Genomic DNA, 18,934 nt, shown 5'->3' with positions numbered 1-18,934 from the left:
CAGGAGTGAGACTAGCTATTAACATCCATGACAAGCTAACTTGACCACTGTTCATCCCATTCTGCCTCCTAATGTGTTTTCCCTGTTCCTCTGACACGTTTGTTCCATTGGGAATGGGAACTCTGCCATGAGAAAACATTTTAAAATCGAGGCTGAAGACTATTCTGTTTGACGCTGCCTTTTATTAAATCAAATAGTTTCTTACACTGCACTGTAGCTTTTAATTTTGTATTTTATACCTATCTTATTCTATTGTAGCTTGTTTTTTTAATTCTCTTTAATGACTGTTTTTAATTGCTTTAAACTGCTCTTTAATGTTTTATGTAAAGCACTTTGAATTGCCTTGTTGCTGAAATGTGCTATGTAAATAAACTTGCCTTGCCTTGCCATTTCCCCATACATCTATGCTTCTTATAATTCAGTCTACCTCTATCATACCCATCCTACTATCTACCTAACAATACCCCAGCCTCCTCTGGTCCAAGGAAAACAAATCCAGCCTGACCATTCTCTCCTTAAGCTGAAGCATTTCACCCCTGGCCCAATGTAGAAAATAATTACTACACCCAGCATGTGTCGGAAGGAACTGCAGATGCTGGTTTAAACCAAAGATAGACACATAATAAGTTGCTCCAGCATTTTGTGTCCTGTGGCCTCACAATGTTTCATAAAGTTTTACCATGACCTTGTTTTTCTCTAGCTGAGGTGTGGAGCAAGCAGCCAACTAGGATGCATCACCCATGGTCAGCTATGACCGAGGGGGCCTAAGAAAAAAAAAGAACCTGTTTTTCTATTCCATTTCCCAGCGATTGAAGGAAACTTTCTGACTGTCCAATCGACCTGTGTTGCACTTTCAGCAATATTTGGACTTTGAAAATGTTTTAAATCTTTGACCCTGTGTGGCAGTGACACGCTGGCAGGCCTCAGAACAATACTCCATGTTGTGCAGTGACAATCTTGGACTGTCAGGCTCACACATGGAAAAGCTGCACTGGTCCATGAAGCTGCTTGCCAATATCTTGCCCCTGCTCTGGCTTGCGTGACTGTGGAGCTGCCCTGGATATTCCCCTCTGTGCTCGCTCAGCCTAGCCGATGACAAGGAAAAACGCGATCGAATGTAAAAATTAAACGGGACAGACACGTTAGGGAAATGCTATAAAGGAGTTTTTTGATAACTCTCTCCCTAATCCTTCCACCCAGCATTTGAATAGCACAAAATGCCAGCAGGCATCATTGTTTTGCACAAGTTCCACTGCTTGTGTCAGCATGTCTCCTAATGCATACTCCCCATTCCTCTCTGTTACGTTTGCTCCAATGGGAATGGGAAATTCCACCTCTGCCATGCACAGAGATGCCAGTGTCAATGTCAGAGTGAGCAGTCTGTGTCACAGGCCTTGATTTGTACATGAAATATCTAAATTTGGATTAATCTTTGTCATAATGAACTCATTATGGCCAGAGAGTATCAAAGTAACTGCTCCAGACTGCTTTAACCGCTGGGCTGGTAGTATACAGATGGCTAATGTCAGATGCTTATAAATAATAAATTGGAATATTGTTGGAATATTACTGTCTGGCTGTCATGCCTGTGAATGTGTGTAACATAAGCTGGAAGTCAACACATCCGTGGCACAAAAAGGAGTGTGTGCAGGGCCTGTTTGAGGTCAACCATATCGCATTCTTTTTATTCATAGCCTTTTACATGAGAATGGGTGAAATGATCCCATTATTATTCAGCAATAAACTGGCCGATGCAAAGAGCAATGTGATCCTCCCCCCTGGCTCCCGATCAGCTCTCCTCATATCTAAGTATTGAGTGGAGGAGGAGAGAGTTGGGACGTTCACCCTCACTGGCAAACATGGGCAACAAGCAGACCGTCTTCACAGCACAGCAGCTTGATGCCTATCAGGTAGGAGCTCAGTCCAGGACAATGTGCACTCTTGTCAAAAAATGTGACAAGCATCATCTGTTCTAAATCTCCCGACTATGAAGCAAAATGTGTTTGGTTCAAAATCACAGGAGAGCTTGAAAATTCTGCAAAGTTCTCCCATTTCTGATCTTTCTTGAAACTCGTACTTTTACTCTCTCCCTTAATGAGCACAAAGTTACTGTCTCTCCTTTAAAAACTACTCCAGCCTCCATCTCTTACTTATCCTTATTTACTTATTCTCTTACGTTATCTCCTGTAATCCCCATGAGGTTTGATCTCTCCCAGTATCAATCCCCAACAACTGTTTGGTATCAATCTCTTCTGTAATATCCCATTATTCTGTCCATGATTGGACTATACAGCTCACCCCTTCCGTGACACACTGGTCAACCTGAGGAGCACCTTCAGCAACAGACTGATTCCACCAAGACGCAGAACAGAACGACACAGGAGATCATTTTTTCCCTGTGTCAATCAATCTGTCCAACTCCTCCCCTTTCTGTTGTGGGGTAGACTGACTCTCCTCCCCCCCCCCCCCCCCCCCCCCAACCCCCCCCTCTCCAATCTTCGCACATCCCCATTTCTGGACTTTCCACTCGTCACTTTAATTTCATCTTTCATGTTGTGTTTTATGACTGTTGGCAGAACAATTTCCATCCTAGGATAAATAAAGTTCTAGCGTATCATATCATAATACTGTAATGCTCGATCAGTTACGATCTCTCCTGTGCTAGGTAGGAGGAATATCTGGAAATTAAATATCCTCATGTGAAAATGAATGAAACCAAATAGGAAAATAATCTTTAAAAAAAATATATATATTTATTTTTATTGAAGGAAAGATACAATACGAAAAACGTAATGCATTACATTCCCCTCCATTTTGTTCTTTATATATAACAACAAAAATAACCCTCACCCACCCTCCCTGGATACCCCTTTGCAGCTGATGTGTTCACAATACATCATATCACAAATACTAATGCACAATTTGACAGCAAAACCTCTACATTCTTCCAAGGCGCAGGCCCATACATATCTGCAACATGTCAGATGGTTCAGGATTCTCTCATTCATTATGCATCAGAAAATAATCTTTTAATTGCCACCCAACTTTGGGAGGATCCTGGCAAGAGAACGCCAGAGGAAGTTGTGGGTGATGAGATGCTGACACCTCCACTGATAGGGACCATGGTTTCATTAGCTGTTCTCTCGTGACATCTACCTTAAAGAGGTTGTTGCAAGGGCCATGCGATGCTTCAGCAAGTACATGCAGCTGAAAGCACTGTGAGAAGCCATAACACCCCAACTTTGAACTTCCACAGACCTCACCCACCTCGCAATGCACCAGCTTTCTTTGGTAATACTGGCTCTACCCTGGTTGAACTTTTTGTTGGAGGAGTGGGAAATGAGGAGCTTTCGTTTTCCCACTCTTGGGTAAATGAGCTCAGTTCCTGAGAGGAAGAATAGTTTAGTTTAGTTCATCATCGCATCTACCGAGTTACAGTGAAAAGCTTTTGTTGCATGTCACCAGTCAGACAATACATCACTACAATCGAGCCATCCACAGTGTAGATACATGATAAAGGGAACAACGTTTTAGTGCAAGATAAAGTCAGGTTAATGATAATCCGAGGGTTTCCAATGAGGTTGATAGTAGCTCATGACTGCACTCTAGTTGTTGAATTCATCTGTGGAATTCTCTGCCTCATAAGGCAGTGGAGGCCAATTCTCTGAATGCATTCAAGAGAGAGCTAGATAGAGCTCTTAAGGACAGCAGAGTCAGGGGGTATGGGGAGAAGGCAGGAACGGGGTACTGATTGAGAATGATCAGCCATGATCACATTGAATGGCGGTGCTGGCTCGAAGGGCCGAATGGCCTCCTCCTGCACCTATTGTCTATTGTCTATTGATAGAATGGTTCAGTTGCCTGATAACAGCCGGGAAGATACTGTCCCTGAATCTGGAGGGAATCTAATTTGAACATTAACAGAGCTTTCATCCTGACAGGGTGGAGATCTATCATATTAACATCATTGCAACCTTTCAGTTCCTTTATTTTAACAGTTTTTTTACATTTGTATTTTAAAGGACTGCACCTTTTTCACACGGAAGGAGATCCTGAGGTGAGTAAACCATGCCCGCGATCTGCATTTCAAGATTGGGATTGTCATATGCACCAGATATGGACTAGAACAATTACATTCTTACTTACTGCAGCTTTACATTAGATGCAAGAACAATGAAAAACAAAAATACAATAAATTGTCAGTTATTTTACGAAAAAAACCCAGATCATGATTATGCAAAACCAAAGAAAGTAGAGCAATCACAGTACTGCAAAGTCTCTGTTGATTTGGTACTGAGGCAAGGTTGCAGTTATGGGTGCTTCAAAAACCTGTTCTTGAACCTGGAGATAATGGTCCTCAGGCCCCTGTACCTTCTTCCCGATGGCAGCAGTGAGAAGAGAGGATCGTATGTGTCTTTGATGATATTAGCTGACTTCTTAAGCGTTTCCTGTAGATTCCTTCAGTGGTGGGGAAGTCAGTGCCTGTGATGAACTCGGCAACGTGCAAACGCTTTCTGCAGCTTTTTTCACTCTTGAGCGTTCGAATGACCAAACCCTGCTGGAATGCAACCAGTCAGGTATGCTCCCCATCTGTACAGGTTTGATGGAATATTCAGCAACAACGGCGGTAAAACAACAGCCCTTGAAAAGCATCTCTGCACTTAAAAAGAACAAATCTGATCAAACCACCACTCAAATGCAGCCCCGACTTTAACTGGCTGGAATGACTGCAGCCTTTCGCAAAATGTTTGCAAGATCAGGAATTCGTAATGATGGGTCCCAGTGAGATCAGTCACCAAAATTGGCAGGTCACCTTGGGAGTGGGAGTTGTTCAATGGCTGATAGTAAGGAAAATAACAAGATCTACAGATACTGAAAATCTGAAACAAAGTTCTGGAGATAATCAGCAGGCAATATATTCCTTCATTTGTCCCACACCGGGGAAATTTACAGTGTTACAGCAGCAAAGTGAATAGCAAGAGATCATTCATTATAAATAATAGTAAAGACAAGGATAAATTGTCATCAGTTTACTGTGTATTCCTTAACTGTTACTGTTGACTCGTCTGCTGGGAGCAGTGCTGGTTGTGCAGTCTCACAGCAGCGGGAAGGAAGGACCTCCTATATCTCTCCTTCACACACTTGGGGTGAAGGAGTCTGTCACTGAAGGAGCTACTCAGTGCAGTGACAGTGTCCTGCATGGGGTGGGAGTCGTTGTCCAGCAGCGATGTTAACTTTGCCATTAAAGAGAGGAGTTGGCTGCGCCTAACGGCTGCGGCTCTCTGGCAGTCTGTTGTCTTTTTTTCTTTTTTTTTTGTTTGTGTCGGTGTTGGGATGGTTTTTGTTTCTGTTTTTGGCTGTGTATGTGTGGTGGGGGTGTGTGGTGGGGGTGTGGGGTGGGGTGGGGGGGTGGGGCGGGGGGAAACCTTTATTTGTTAGGTCTCTTCCCCGGGGCGCGGCTCGGCTGCGGGCCTTAACATTGCCAGCGCAGCTCGGCTGCGGGACGTTTCAGTGCCCGGTGCGGCTCGGCTGCGGGCCTTAACATTGCCGGCGCAGCTCGGCTGCGGGACGTTTCAGTGCCCGGTGCGGCTCGGCTGCGGGCCTTAACATTGCCGGCGCAGCTCGGCTGCGGGACGTTTCAGTGCCCGGTGCGGCTCGGCTGCGGGCCTTAACATTGCCGGCGCAGCTCGGCTGCGGGACGTTTCAGTGCCCGGTGCGGCTCGGCTGCGGGCCTTAACATTGCCGGCGCAGCTCGGCCGCGGGACGTTTCAGTGCCCGGTGCGGCTCGGCCGCTGGACTTAACATCGCCCGGTGCGGCCGCGGGACGTTTCAGTGCCCGGTGCGGCTTGGCCGCTGGACTTAACATCGCCCGGTGTGGCCGCGGGACGTTTCAGTGCCCGGTGTGGCCGCGGGACGTTTCAGTGCCCGGTGCGGCTCGGCCGCGGGACGTTTCAAGGCCCGGTGCGGCTTGGCCGCTGGACTTAACATCGCCCGGTGTGGCCGCGGGACGTTTCAGTGCCCGGTGCGGCTTGGCCGCTGGACTTAACATCGTCAGCGCTGTTCGGCCGCGGGACGTTTCAGTGCCCGGTGCGGCTCGGCCGTTGGACTTAACATCGCCCGGTGTGGCCGCGGGACGTTTCGGTGCCCGGGGCGGCTCGGCCGGGGGGCCTTCCATCCCCTTGCGGGGGCTGTGCGTGTCGTTTGCCTCGGTAGGGGTCGAGCTGCCTGTCCGTGGGTGCGGGGGGAAGAGAGGGGAAGTTTTGTTGCCTCCATCACAGTGAGGGGGTGTTTGGAGTCACTGTGATGGATGTTTGTGTTGGGGTCGGGTGTCCTGTGTTCTTTTCTTTTTTGCTGTATTTTGTGTGACTGCTGAAATTTCGCTCGGTGTTGTGCCGAGTGACAATAAAGTGTTGTTATGTTATGTTATGTTATGTTATGTTATCCTCCTCTCTCCCACTGCCTGTACTGAGTCGAGGGGGCAACCCAGGACAGAGCTGGCCTTCCTGACCAGCTTGTCAAGTCAGGCAGCATCTGTGGAGAGAGAAACAGTGTTAAGGGTTCAGGCCTGCCGACCCCAACCGAAATGTTGCCTGCCTGTGTCCACCAGACATGCTGCCTAACCCACTGAGTTACGCCGGCTCTTTGTTTTTTTGTCATGTTTGCAGCATCTGCAGTTCCTTTCTTCCCATAGATGCTATCTGATCTGATGACTGTTTCCTGCCTTTTCAGTTTTTAATTGAAGGTATTAAGGAGGATGAGGCATGTGAGATCTATTTTTCATGGTCAGTAGTTGGGAATGGAGGTCAGGATGAGTTTTCCTGTGATAATTGAGAGTTGTGTGCTGAAGCAGTAAGAGCGTTCCTGTACTAGTGTAGGAGGAGGAGGCGGAAGAGCTTCTCTGGCACTCCGTCATGTTCAATAATGATTATCATTAAAGTTCATGTATTAAGTTTGATTTTTTGATTGAGAATTTGGTGAACTGTGATTTGGTTCAGTTGCCGGGTTAATATGAACAGTTGGAGAGAGAGGGCATGATCAAAGGAACATAAAAGCTGAGAATTTTATGGGGCATTTAGAGAATGAGACTACAAACAAAAGAAACGTAAATGTTGTAAAATGTGGAGCTGCAGGACATGATACGTATACAAAGTCAAGCAGAGCCAATTGAGAAAGAAAAACTGAAACAATTTTGCAGATGGGTGACTACCAGCCGAAAATTCCAATTCTGATGGGACACAGAGAGCACATTCCCTGAAGTTATGGAACTTGACATTCAGCTTGCAAAGCGGCATTGTGGTCAGACAGAAGGTGAGGTGCTGTCCTTGAAGATTATATTGGACCAGGTCGTAGCAGAACAGGAGGTCACAGACAGACAGGTCAGAAGGAGAAAAGGATGTTGAGGAGTGTAATGTGTATTAACGTAAGTGTGCCACCGAGTATGACTTTGATATATAGTGGTACCAGACACTGTTGCTCAGTTGAGAGTTGCTCCCTTGACAAAGGATATCCTGTGACACCTGTGTACTAGTTATTTTCCTGCAGACAGTTAATATTACAGCGCTGGATGGGCACTTGATGGTTGGCACAGACTTGGTGGGCCAAAGGGCCCATTTCCGTGCTGCATTGCCTATTCGTTCCATGACATTTGAAGGTGTATTTAATGATGAGTTTTGGAGTAGGAGGAGGTGCATAGATTGTGACCCAACAACTAACTTCAGGCATTGTAAGTGTCAGTTGGGCTGCTTGAATCATATGATGCTTTTGGTCCGATAATAAAGATTGCTCTCCCTTTTATTGCAGGTTGTTCCACCGCTATCGAGACCTGGCTCCACAGCTAGTGCCACTCGATTATAAGGACAATCCGGATGTGAAGATCCCTTATGAATTGATTGGCAACATGCCTGAGCTGAAGGTAGCCAGGGTGCAGTAGCCACCTGCCCATCACACCTGACCCCAACACTGACCCCACCTATCACTTAACCCTAACTGGCCATATCTTTCACCCTAACCCAATGTACCCTAACCCTACCAAGAGCCCTTTCACTGGGACAGCAAGAATAATTTTGGCATTACATTAGGAGTTTCTGAGCATTTCTTCAGCAACCTGTCAACCTAGCATAGGCCAGGGACAGCATAGGAAACGGAATCTTTGCCTGACTGCAGCTTTAGATCAAAAGGCAATTTCCTTCACTTATTTACGGCTTGCGCTGTGGTTTATGTTACTTGAGGGGTTCCTCTTTGTCAACTGAGAGTTTCTTGCACTGCTTTCCAATCAACCACATGCCTAGTCACCACACTCTACATTCCCAAACCCCCACACAGCTGCCTGCTTCCTCACCCCCTCTCCACAATGTCCCTGTCCTCAGTCCTCCACCTACGCCGTCCTAATTTAAAACACCACCACCGATTTTCATGTCATTTGCAAACTTACAAAACATATTTCTTATATTCACATCCATGTCGTTAATATATGTGACAACCAACAAGAGTCCCAGCACTGATTCCAGTGGAATACAGGTGTGAAGCCCAGTCACACTTCCAAAGAGAAAGATACCTGTTCTTGCGTAGGAAGGAACTGTAGATGCTGGTTTAAACCAAAGATAGACGCTAAAAGCTGGAGTAACTCAGCGGGACAGGCAGCATCTCTGGAGAGAAGGAATGGGTGACGTTTCGGGTTGAGACCCTTCTTCAGACGAGTTAGAGATAAGGGAAATGAGAGATGTAGACGATGATGTAGAGAGATAAAGAACAATGAATGAAAGATATGCAAAAAAAGTAATGATGATAAAGGAAACAGGCCATTGTAAGCTGTTTGTAGGGTGAAAATGAGAAACTAGTGTGACGGGTGGGGGAGGGATAGAGAGAGAGAGGGAATGCCAGGGCTACCTGAAGTGAGAGAAATCAATATTCATACCACTGGGCTGTAATACAGAGCTTTATTTGTCATTCGGTACCGAGGTACCGAACGAAATTACATTGCAGTCACACAAAAAAAAGAGAAAAAAAAAGAACACAAGACACATGACCCCAACACAAACATCCATCACAGTGACTCCAAACACCCCCTCACTGTGATGGAGGCAACAAAACTTCCACTCTCTTCCCCACGCCCACGGACAGACAGCTCGACCCCGACCGACCCGCACAGTCCCCGCAAGGGGATGGAAGTCCCCGCGGCCGAGCCGTACCGGGTGCTGAAAAGTCCCGTGACCGAGCCGGGCGATGGAAGGCCCCGCGGCCGTACCGTGCGCTGCTAAGTCCCACGGCCGAGCCGCACCGGGCGATGTTAGGTCCCGCGGCCGAGCCGCACCAGCGATGTAAAGTCCCGCGGCCTAGCCGCACCGGGCGATGTTAGGTCCCGCGGCCGCGCCGCACCAGCGGTGTAAAGTCCAGCGGCCGAGCCGCACCGGGCGATGTTAGGTCCCGCGGCCGAGCCGCACCAGCGGTGTAAAGTCCAGCGGCCGAGCCACACCGGGCGAGGGAAGGCCCCCCGGGCGATGGAAGGCCCGCGGCCGAGCCGCGCCCCGCACCGTGAGGAAGAGACCTAAAGTGGAAAGGTTTCCCCCACCCCACCCCACCCCACACATACACAGCCAAAAAACAAAAACCATCCCAACACCGACACACAACAAAAAAAAGGAAAAAAGACGAACAGACTGCCAGCGAGCCGCAGCCGTTAGGCACCGCCACACGTGACGTCCGAAGCTGTCCAAGCGAAATATGAGATGCTGTTCCTCCAATTTGCGTTTATCCTCACTCTGACAATGGAGGAGACTGAGGACAGAAAGGTCTGTGTAGGAATGGGAAGGAGAATTAAAGTGTCCAGCTACCGGGAGATCAGGTTGGTTCACATGGGCTGAGTGAAGGTGTTCCGCAAAACGATCGCCCAGTCTGTGTTTGGTCTCGCCGATGAATAAGAGTCCATATCTTGAACAACGGATAGGTGAGGTGCAAGTGAACCTCTGCCTAACCTGAAAGGACTGTTGGAGTCCCTGGACAGATTTGAGGGAGGAGGTACAGCGATAGGTGTTGCATCTCCTGTGGTTTCAGGGGAAGATACCTGGGTAGGGGGTGGTTTGGGAGGGAATGGATGAGTTAACCAGGGAGTTACGGAGGGAATGGTCTTTGCGAAAGGCGTAAAGGGGTGGAGATGGGAAAATGTGGCTAGTGGTAGTGTCCCGTTGGAGGTGGCGGAAATTTCGGAGGATTATGTGTTGTATGCAATAGCTGATGGGGTGGAAGGTAAGGACTAGGGGACGCTATCTCTGTTGTGATAGGGGGAGGGGGAGCAAGGGTGGAGCTGCGGGGTACCGAGGAGGCACGAGTGAGGGCTTCATCTATGATGGGAGAGGGGAACCTTTGCACTTTGACCTCAACAGCAGCCTGTCAACCTCACAGCCTCTCCAAAGATGGCTACTCCCACTCTACCAGGCTGGACTTTTACAATTCACCCTCTATATTCTCACAGGTGCTGCCTCTGGGCTTTGCTTTTGTTTCTCTCTCCACAGATGCTGCCTGCCTACTATTTTCAGCATTTTCTTTTTTCCAATCTAATTTCTGAGCATTTAAAACTCAACAGAGTTGCCACTCATTGTTTCATACAGATCATACATCTGTGCCATAGAGTCCAATTTTTCTGGCTAATTAAATCCCAGACCTCAGAACAATCTCACCCCCATTCAAAAGCAGAGCATTTAGTTCCAAAAATGTATTTTAATCAAGCAATCCAACACACCAAGGACACCTTGATACTCAGTACAAATAATGCAAACCCTTGCCACCATCTGAATCCCAAACTCCAGGAGGCCCAAGCCCCCTGGATAGAAGTGAACCAAACTATATTTCCTTTCCTTCTCTCCTGAGATGCTGCCTGACCTGCTGAGTTACTCCAGCATTTTGTGAATAAATACCTTCGATTTGTACCAGCATCTGCAGTTATTTTCTTAAACTACATCTGAGCTCCTTCAGTCCAAACCTGTTTGGCCTCTCATTAACACATCACAAGCAAAATAATCTGAATCTCATTCAGATAAAGGATCTTTGACCTGACACATTTTAACTCTGTTTCTCTTTTCACATATGTTGCCTGACCAGCATTTTCTGTATTTATTTCTGATTTCCAGCATCAGCAGTTTTTTTGTTAATCAGAATCAACATCTAACAGGTACCCTGGATCAGGCAACCAGTGCTTGCGGAATGTTGTCATATGAAGAAAGACACAAAATGCTGGAGTAATACAATGGGTCAGGCAGCGCCCCTGGTGGTCATGGATAGGCAGAGTTTCTGGCGGGGACCCTTCTTCATTCTGATTATCATAAGGGGAGAAAGCTGGAAGAGAGGGGGGGGGGGGGGGTGGGGGCGTGGCGAGGCAGTTGTCATGTTCATACTATAACATACAAGTCCACACATTTTTGCCAGGTTAATTCCTGGGATGGCGGGACTGACATATGATGAGAGAATGGCTCGACTGGGCTTATATTCACTGGAATTTAGAAGGATGAGAGGGGATCTTATAGATACATATAAAATTCTTAACAGGCTAGATGCAGGAAAAATGGTCCCGATGTTGGGGGAATCCAGACCAGGGGTCACAGTTTAAGAATAAGGGGCAGGCCATTTAGGACTGAGATGAGGAAAAACCTTTTTACCCAGGGAGTTGTGAATCTGTGGAATTCTCTGCCACAGTGGAGGCCAATTCACTGGATGTTTTCAAGAGAGAGTTAGATATAGGTCTTAGGGCTAACTGAATCAAGGGATACGGAGAGAAAGCAGGAACGGGGTACTGATTTTGGGTGATTAGCCATGATCATATTGAATGGCAGTGCTGCCTCGAAGGGCTGTATGGCCTACTCCTGCACCTATTTTCTATGTTTCTAAGTCTGCTGTGAATGTTTCAGTCCGCTGTGGAGTGCGCCACCTTTGGGCTGTCTTGTCTAACTGCAGGACAATCCCTTTCGCCAGAGGATTGCAGTGGTGTTCTCCCAGGACAACGAGGGCAACATGACTCTGGATGACTTTCTGGATATGTTCTCCGTGCTGAGTGAAATGGCTCCCCGTGACCTGAAGGCATGTTATGCATTTAAGATTTACGGTGAGTGCACCTGCACAATGATGACCAGGGGACTTAATTCTTGTAGGGAGACACAAAATGCTGGAGTAACTCAGTGGGACAGGCAGCATCTCTGGAGTGAAGGAATGGGTGAAGTTTTGGGTCGATACCCTTCTTCAGACTGAAACGTCACCCATTCCTTCTCACCAGAGATGCTGCCTGTCCCGTTGAGTTACTCCAGTATTTTGTGACTCCCTTCGATTTAGACCAGCATCTGCAGTTCTTTCCTACACTTAATTCTTGTGGTTGGTTTCTTTATTTTATTTGAGCATAAAGCTCAACTTGATTGCTATCATAGAACAGTTGTGAACCATACACCTATACAGCACAGAAGCAGGTTGTTTGGCCCACCATGTCCTTGGGACCATATCATTCCATGCCTCGCCTATTTGCGTCTATCTAAATGCCTCTTACACGTAGTGATTGTATCTGATTCTGCCACCTCCTCTGGCAGCAAGTTCCAGATATCAACCGAACTGTGTGTAAAAACTTTTCTCTAAAATCCCTTTTAAAACTCCTTCTGCTTATCTCAAACCTATGTCTTCTTGTTTTTGAGATCCTGATCATGGGACAAAGATTTTGACTATTTATCATATCTATAGTTCCATTCTGTCTATAATCTTATGTACATGTATCAGGCCACCCCTTCAGCCTCCTTCATTCCAGGGAAAACAAGCCCAGCCTATCCAATTTCTTGTGTAACCAAAGTCTTCCAATCCAGGCAGCATCCTGGCATGGCCTCCTCCACATATGTGAGAGTAAACGTAGACTGGGCTTGCAAAGAATTGCAGATATCCACAAGGGCCATCCCAAAATCCCTGTTGCAAGCAATTTCAATTCCCCTTCCCATTCCCACACAGACCTGTCAACCCATAGCGTTCTCCACTGCCAGTGTAGGACCAAACACAAACTAGAGATGAACAACTCTTATTCTCGAATAGTGAAAGGCTTGGATAGAGTGGATGTGGGGAGGATGTTTCCACTAGAGGGAGAGTCTGGGTCCAGAGGTCTTATAATAAAACGACGTTCCTTTTGGAAGGCGATGAGGAGGAATTTCTTTAGTCAGAGGGTGGTGAATCTGTGGAATTCTTTGCCACAGAAAGCAGTGGAGGCCAAGTCATTGGATATTTTAAAGACAGAGATCGATAGATTCTTGATTAGTATGGGGGTCAGGGGTTATGGGGAGAAGGCTGGAGAATAGTATTGAGAGGGAGAAATAGATCAGCCATGATTGAATAGTGGAGTGGATTTGATGGGCCGAATGGCCTAATTCTGCTCCTATCACTTATGAACTTATGAACTTCTGCCTGGGTGGTCTACAACCCAATGGTATGGACATTGAATTTTCAAAACCCCCTCCGGTCCTCCCAGGACTCCATGGTCCCAGGGATGGGGATACATTGTATGAGGAGAGATTGAGTGTTCTCTAGAGCTTAGAAGAATGAGAGTCTCCGTCCAAACTATATGCTCAGGGAATTCTCACATGCCATTGTTGTGGCCGTTTGCATTCCTCTGTCCGCCAACCCGCTGCGCGCGAGTGGCATCATCCACACAGTCACCGCGAGGCTCCAGAACAGCACCCAAGTGCTTTCATCGCAATCTCGGGGGATTTCCACCAGGTGACCTTGGATGCTACCTTACCACTTGCACTCAGTTTATTGACTGTCCCACCAGGGATATGAAAACATTGGACCTGCTGCATGCTAATGTTAAAGAGGCGTACAGCTCCATAGCCCTTCCGCCACTGGGAAGATCCCACCACAACCTGGTTCACCTCCTACCCGGATATAAGCCAATGGCCCAAAGGCTGCCTGCGACCACACGGCCAGTGAGGAGGTGGTCACAGTTGGCCTGTGACGCTCCACAGGGCTGTTTTGAGGTCACAGACTGGGATGCACTCTGTAGTACCCATGGAGAGGTCATTGATGGACACGGGCTGTGTTACCAGCTACATAAGGTTCTGTGTGAATAACGTTGACCCTCAGGAGACTGTGCACTGTTTCCCCAACAACAAGCCCTGGGTCACCAGTGACATAAAGGCCCTTCTGAACCGGAAGAAGAGGGCCTGGAATGGTGACAGGGAGGAGGTGAAACGGGTGCAGAAAGACCTGAAGGCGAGCCTGAGACAGGGCAGGGATGACCACAGGAGGAAGCTGGAGCGGAAACTTCAGCAGAACAACATGAGGGATGTGTGGAGCGGTGTGAAGAGCATTAAAGGCCACAAGAAGACCAGTGGCCTGGGGAGGGAAAACAATCAGGACTGGGCCAGAGCTAAACCTGTTTTTTATTAGATTTGTTGGAGAGGCCGCCCCCCCCCTCCCCCCCCACAGACTCTCCCCCTTAATCCCCCTGGTCCACTTCCTCTGCCCTTTCTTTGTCACACCTGGCTATCAAGACTGAGAAGGTGAGGAAAGAGCTGAGCAGACTCCGCCCAGGCAAAGCCACAGGTCCTGATGGTGTCAGCCCTAGGGTACTCAAGGTGTATGCCAGCCAGTTGTGCGGAGGACTCCAGCATATCTTCAACCTGAGCCTGGAGAAGGTTCCTGTGATGTGGAAGACATCCTGCCTGGTTCCTGTACCAAAGGGGATGCATTCCAGCTCTCCAATCACCACAGACTGACTTCACACATCATGAAGTCCCTCACTCACCTGCAACCCCTGGTTAAACCCTACCTGGACCCCCAGCAGTTTACTTACCAAACAAAGATAGGGGTTGAGGACACCATCATCCATCTGCTCCATCGTTCATATGCTCACCTGGATAAGGCGGGAAGCATTGTGAGAGTGATTTTTAAAAAAAATATTTTTTATTTTTGAAAAGCATATGTACAGATAGAAATAAGAAAAAACACATTTGTTACAAAGTTCTTACATAGCTTCAATTTTAAATTTTTGAAGAGAGAAAGTAAAAATAAAAATAAAAAACTATAAACTTGGGGAGAGAGAGTAAGAGGGTTAAAAAAAAAGGGATCTAACAATAAAAATTAAAGGGAGTAGATCCGGGAGACAATAACCACAGTTGTACATCCAACCCCTAACTCAAGTTTCAACTTTTAATTTAATTTTTTTATTTTAGTCCTGTGCCAAATCCATTTACTTTTCTAAAAATTCAATAAATGGAGACCATATTTTTAAAAACAACTCAGGTTTGTCGATTAAGACAAACCTTATTTTTTCCAAATGCAGGGTCTCTGTCATTTCCGTAGTCCACATTTTAATTGTGGGGGTTATTGGTTTTTTCCAAAATTTAAGTATTAATTTTTTCGCAGTTATTAGACTGTAATCAAGAAAATGTACCTGACTTACTGTAAAATTTGTAGTATGTTCTGATAATCCTAATATAATTAATTTTGGGTCCATATCTAATTTTTTATTAATAACTTTAGAAACTATTTTAAAAATCTCCAACCAGAAGTTTTGCATTTTTATACAAGTTACGAAAATATGAGTTAAATTAGCTTCTTGAAATTGACATTTATCACAAATAGGAGAGATACTAGGAAAAATCCTATTTAATTTCGTCTTCGAATAATGTAATCTATGTATTATTTTAAATTGTATTAAGGAATGTCGTATTCAATGAACATTGATGTATATGTTGTAAGCTTTCATCCCATATATCTTGCATTATAAATTGATTCAATTCGTCCTCCCATGCTCGTCTATAAGATTCTGATGACGGAATGTCAGTGTCAAGGAGAGTATTGTAAATAAAGGATATTCATTTATTTGAATTATAATGTCGATTCAGGCATATATCAAGTGTTTCTGGACCTCTAAACTTATATTCTTGCATGTGTGATTTTACATAATCTCTAAGTTGTAAATATCTAAAATAATTATTAACATGTAATCCGTACTTCTGCTGTAAATCCTGAAAAGAAAGAAAAGTTCCCTTATGATAAAGATCTCCCACCCTTTTAATTCCATAACTTTTCCATTGAGCAAAGCCTCTATCTAAGACAGACGGTTTAAAAGAGGGATTATTCGCAATAGGAAGGAAAACAGATAATTTACTCAATTTTAACGTAAGCTTTAATTGTTTCCAGGTACGGATAACACTGTGTATAATGGGATTACCTCCATATGTTTTTTTATTTAAATTTATTGGAGCTAAGAGGATCGCACCAATATCGAATGGTAAACAATCCTCTTTCTCCATCTTTAACCAATGCGGTTGTTGATCAGAATCATCCAACCAGCAGGTTATATTTTTATTGACATTCCAACTACAAAATGTAATACCTTTACCCCCTGTTTTCCTAATAGAATCTTGCATCTTAACCGATAAATAGTCTATAATAAAGCAAATGGTCTGGCACCCGGACTACAACATTTTTCTTGAATGAAGGGTGGATGATCTTTTGTACAACGTGGAGTGTTTCCCGGAAATATCTCCCAAAAGTATATAATTTCTGAAAAATGACATAATAATAAAAGTTAAATCTAAAAAAAAAATCAATATATAAAAGGTTAAAAGAGTGCAGGAAAGAAGAGACAACTAAAAAGAGAGATAAACGGGGCAGGCCCGAAACTAATTAGTCTATAATAAATCGATTTTTCTATCTAAGATGTATTAATTAAGTATTCAAAGTAAAGTGAGAGTGATTTTTAAACATTTCTCCAGTGCTTTTAACACTGCACTGCCGGGGAGCAAACTAACGAAGATGCGGGTGGACGCTCCATTGGTGTCCTGGATCACCAACTACCTGACTGGACAACCACAATATGTCAGGGTACAGGCTACATATCCTTGCGCATCAGATATGCTCTCTGCATTGAACAATCAGATAGAGTTCAGGCTCCACAGGGAATGGGGGGAGAGTGACTGTGACAAGGGTTCAGATGGCTGCACTTGTTGTTCAGCTGGAATCGATCTTTAGGACTAGTCTACGTTTGGCCATGTTGTCATTGTTCTCACGGATTAAGTGATGCAGCTGGGTTACATTTCTTTCAAACAGATTTTAATGATGACAATTTTATCTGTAAATCGGATCTGGAGAAGACGTTGGTCAAACTGACTCGCAATGAGCTGACACCCGACGAGGTGCGGCTGGTGTGTGACAAGGTTCTGGGGGAAGCTGATCTGGACAACGACGGCAAGTTATCACTGGAGGATTTCCAGCACATGATTGTACGATCCCCTGACTTTCTCAGGTACGGTTCTCAAGTAGCCTGTTCTATTTTGTTGCTTTCCATTGACTCCGATGTTTGGCGTAAGATTGCGCTTGGTCTCTGCTTCCTGCTCGCTCCACCTTGGAGACTGTCCTTCTCCTCTGATCTGGGCACTGATTTGTTATAATATCTGCGGTGTGGGAATGGCAGGTAGTGGGGCCTGCACGGGGACTGGTGGGGATCAGCAGGTAGTGGGGCCTGTACTGGGACTGGTGGGGATCAGCAGGTAGTGGGGCCTGTTGGAGATCAGCAGGTAGTGGGGCCTGTACTGGGACTGGTGGGGATCAGCAGGTAGTGGGGCCTGTTGGAGATCAGCAGGTAGTGGGGCCTGTTGGAGATCAGCAGGTAGTGGGGCCTATAGTGGGACTGGTGGGGATCAGCAGGTAGTGGGGCCTGTACTGGGACTGGTGGGGATCAGCAGGTAGTGAGATCTGTATTTGGTCCTGCAGGGGATGAGGCCTTTATTGGTGACAGTGTGGACTGGAATTGCAGGATACTGAAGGAGGGAAAGGAACATGCATTGGGATTGACAAGAAGTGAGGTTGGTGCCATGACGATGTCGATCTATTTTAGTTTAGTTTACAGAGGGCTGGTTAAGCGGTAGAGTTGCTGCCTTGCAGCGCCAGAGACCCGGGTGCGATCCTGACTATGGGTGCTGTCTGTACAGGGAGAGTTTGTACGTTCTCCCTTTGATCGCGTGGGTTTCTCCAGGTGCTTGAGTTTCCTCCCACATTCCAAAGATGTACCGGTTTGTAAGTTAATAGGCTTTGATATAGATTGCAAATTGTGCCTGGTGTGTAGGATAGTGCTCATGTACGGGATTGCTGGTTGTCATGGATTTGGTGGGCTGAAGGGCCTGTTTCCGCTCTGTATCTCTAAACTAAACTAAACTAAAGATGAGGCATGGAAACAGACTCATCGGCCCACTGAGTCCACGGCGACAATGGATGACCCGTTCACATTAGTACTATGTTATGCCACTTTCTCGCTAGTAGAAATTTTACAGAGGCCAGTTAACTACAAACCCACATGTCTTTGGGATTTGGGAGGAAACTGGAGCACCCAGAGGAAACCCAAGCAGTCACAGGGAGAACGTGCAAACTCCATACAGACAGCACCCACGGTCGGGATCGAACCTGGGACTCTGGCGATGTAAGGCAGCAGCTCTACCAGCTGTGCTAGTTTGCCCTCTAAAGAATACCAGTCTCAATGGTTCAAGAATTGGCAGGAGCTCTGATCTGCATGCTGGCTGTCTGAGTGGATGTTTGCAGTGGAGTAATTCCACTGTCCTCTGCACATGGCTCTGTGTGTTGATGATTTTTGCCTGCATTGTTGCACTGAATTGTTCAATTAAAATATGTTTTATTTTCAGCACTTTCCACATACGAATCTGAGCAATGCCAGTCACAGCAATCTACACAGGAACTCAAATGTCAAGAGAATAATATCCCACTGGGCACTGCCCTGCCATTTCCTCTGAAAACAAGCCTGTGTATTGAAATTCTCATCCGACTGGAGAGAAATCACTCAAGTTTGATTCTCCATATGTGTCACTTATCACCCGAGTGTTGCATTTCTCATATCTAATCCCTATGCAGTTTGATTCTTTATGTGTTATTAACCTCCCTGGTTACATTGTTCAAATATGTC

The 18,934-nt window shown here is 46.0% G+C and overlaps 1 protein-coding gene across 1 annotated transcript; it reads left to right on the top strand.

Annotated features, from left to right (window-relative positions):
- The first annotated feature begins 1,859 nt into the window (after nucleotides 1–1,859).
- Nucleotides 1,860–18,678, top strand: LOC144607141 (calcium and integrin-binding family member 3-like). Its single transcript, XM_078423766.1, has 6 exons — nucleotides 1,860–1,910; nucleotides 4,023–4,057; nucleotides 7,801–7,912; nucleotides 11,944–12,091; nucleotides 17,071–17,266; nucleotides 18,657–18,678. The coding sequence occupies exons 1-6, from the start codon at nucleotides 1,860–1,862 to the stop codon at nucleotides 18,676–18,678; spliced, it is 564 nt and encodes a 187-aa protein (XP_078279892.1).
- The last annotated feature ends 256 nt before the right edge of the window (nucleotides 18,679–18,934 follow it).

This window comes from Rhinoraja longicauda, chromosome 28 (genome assembly GCF_053455715.1).
Source record: "Rhinoraja longicauda isolate Sanriku21f chromosome 28, sRhiLon1.1, whole genome shotgun sequence".
Lineage (NCBI taxonomy): Eukaryota > Metazoa > Chordata > Chondrichthyes > Rajiformes > Arhynchobatidae > Rhinoraja > Rhinoraja longicauda.
This window is presented reverse-complemented; position numbering and strand designations above follow the sequence as displayed.

Coding starts and splice junctions, on each gene's coding strand:
- LOC144607141 (XM_078423766.1), top strand. CDS start 1,860: ATGGGCAACAAGCAGACCGTCTTCACAGCACAGCAGCTTGATGCCTAT. Junction 1,911..4,022: donor AGCAGCTTGATGCCTATCAG/GTAGGAGCTCAG, acceptor TGTATTTTAAAG/GACTGCACCTTTTTCACACG. Junction 12,092..17,070: donor TTATGCATTTAAGATTTACG/GTGAGTGCACCT, acceptor TCTTTCAAACAG/ATTTTAATGATGACAATTTT.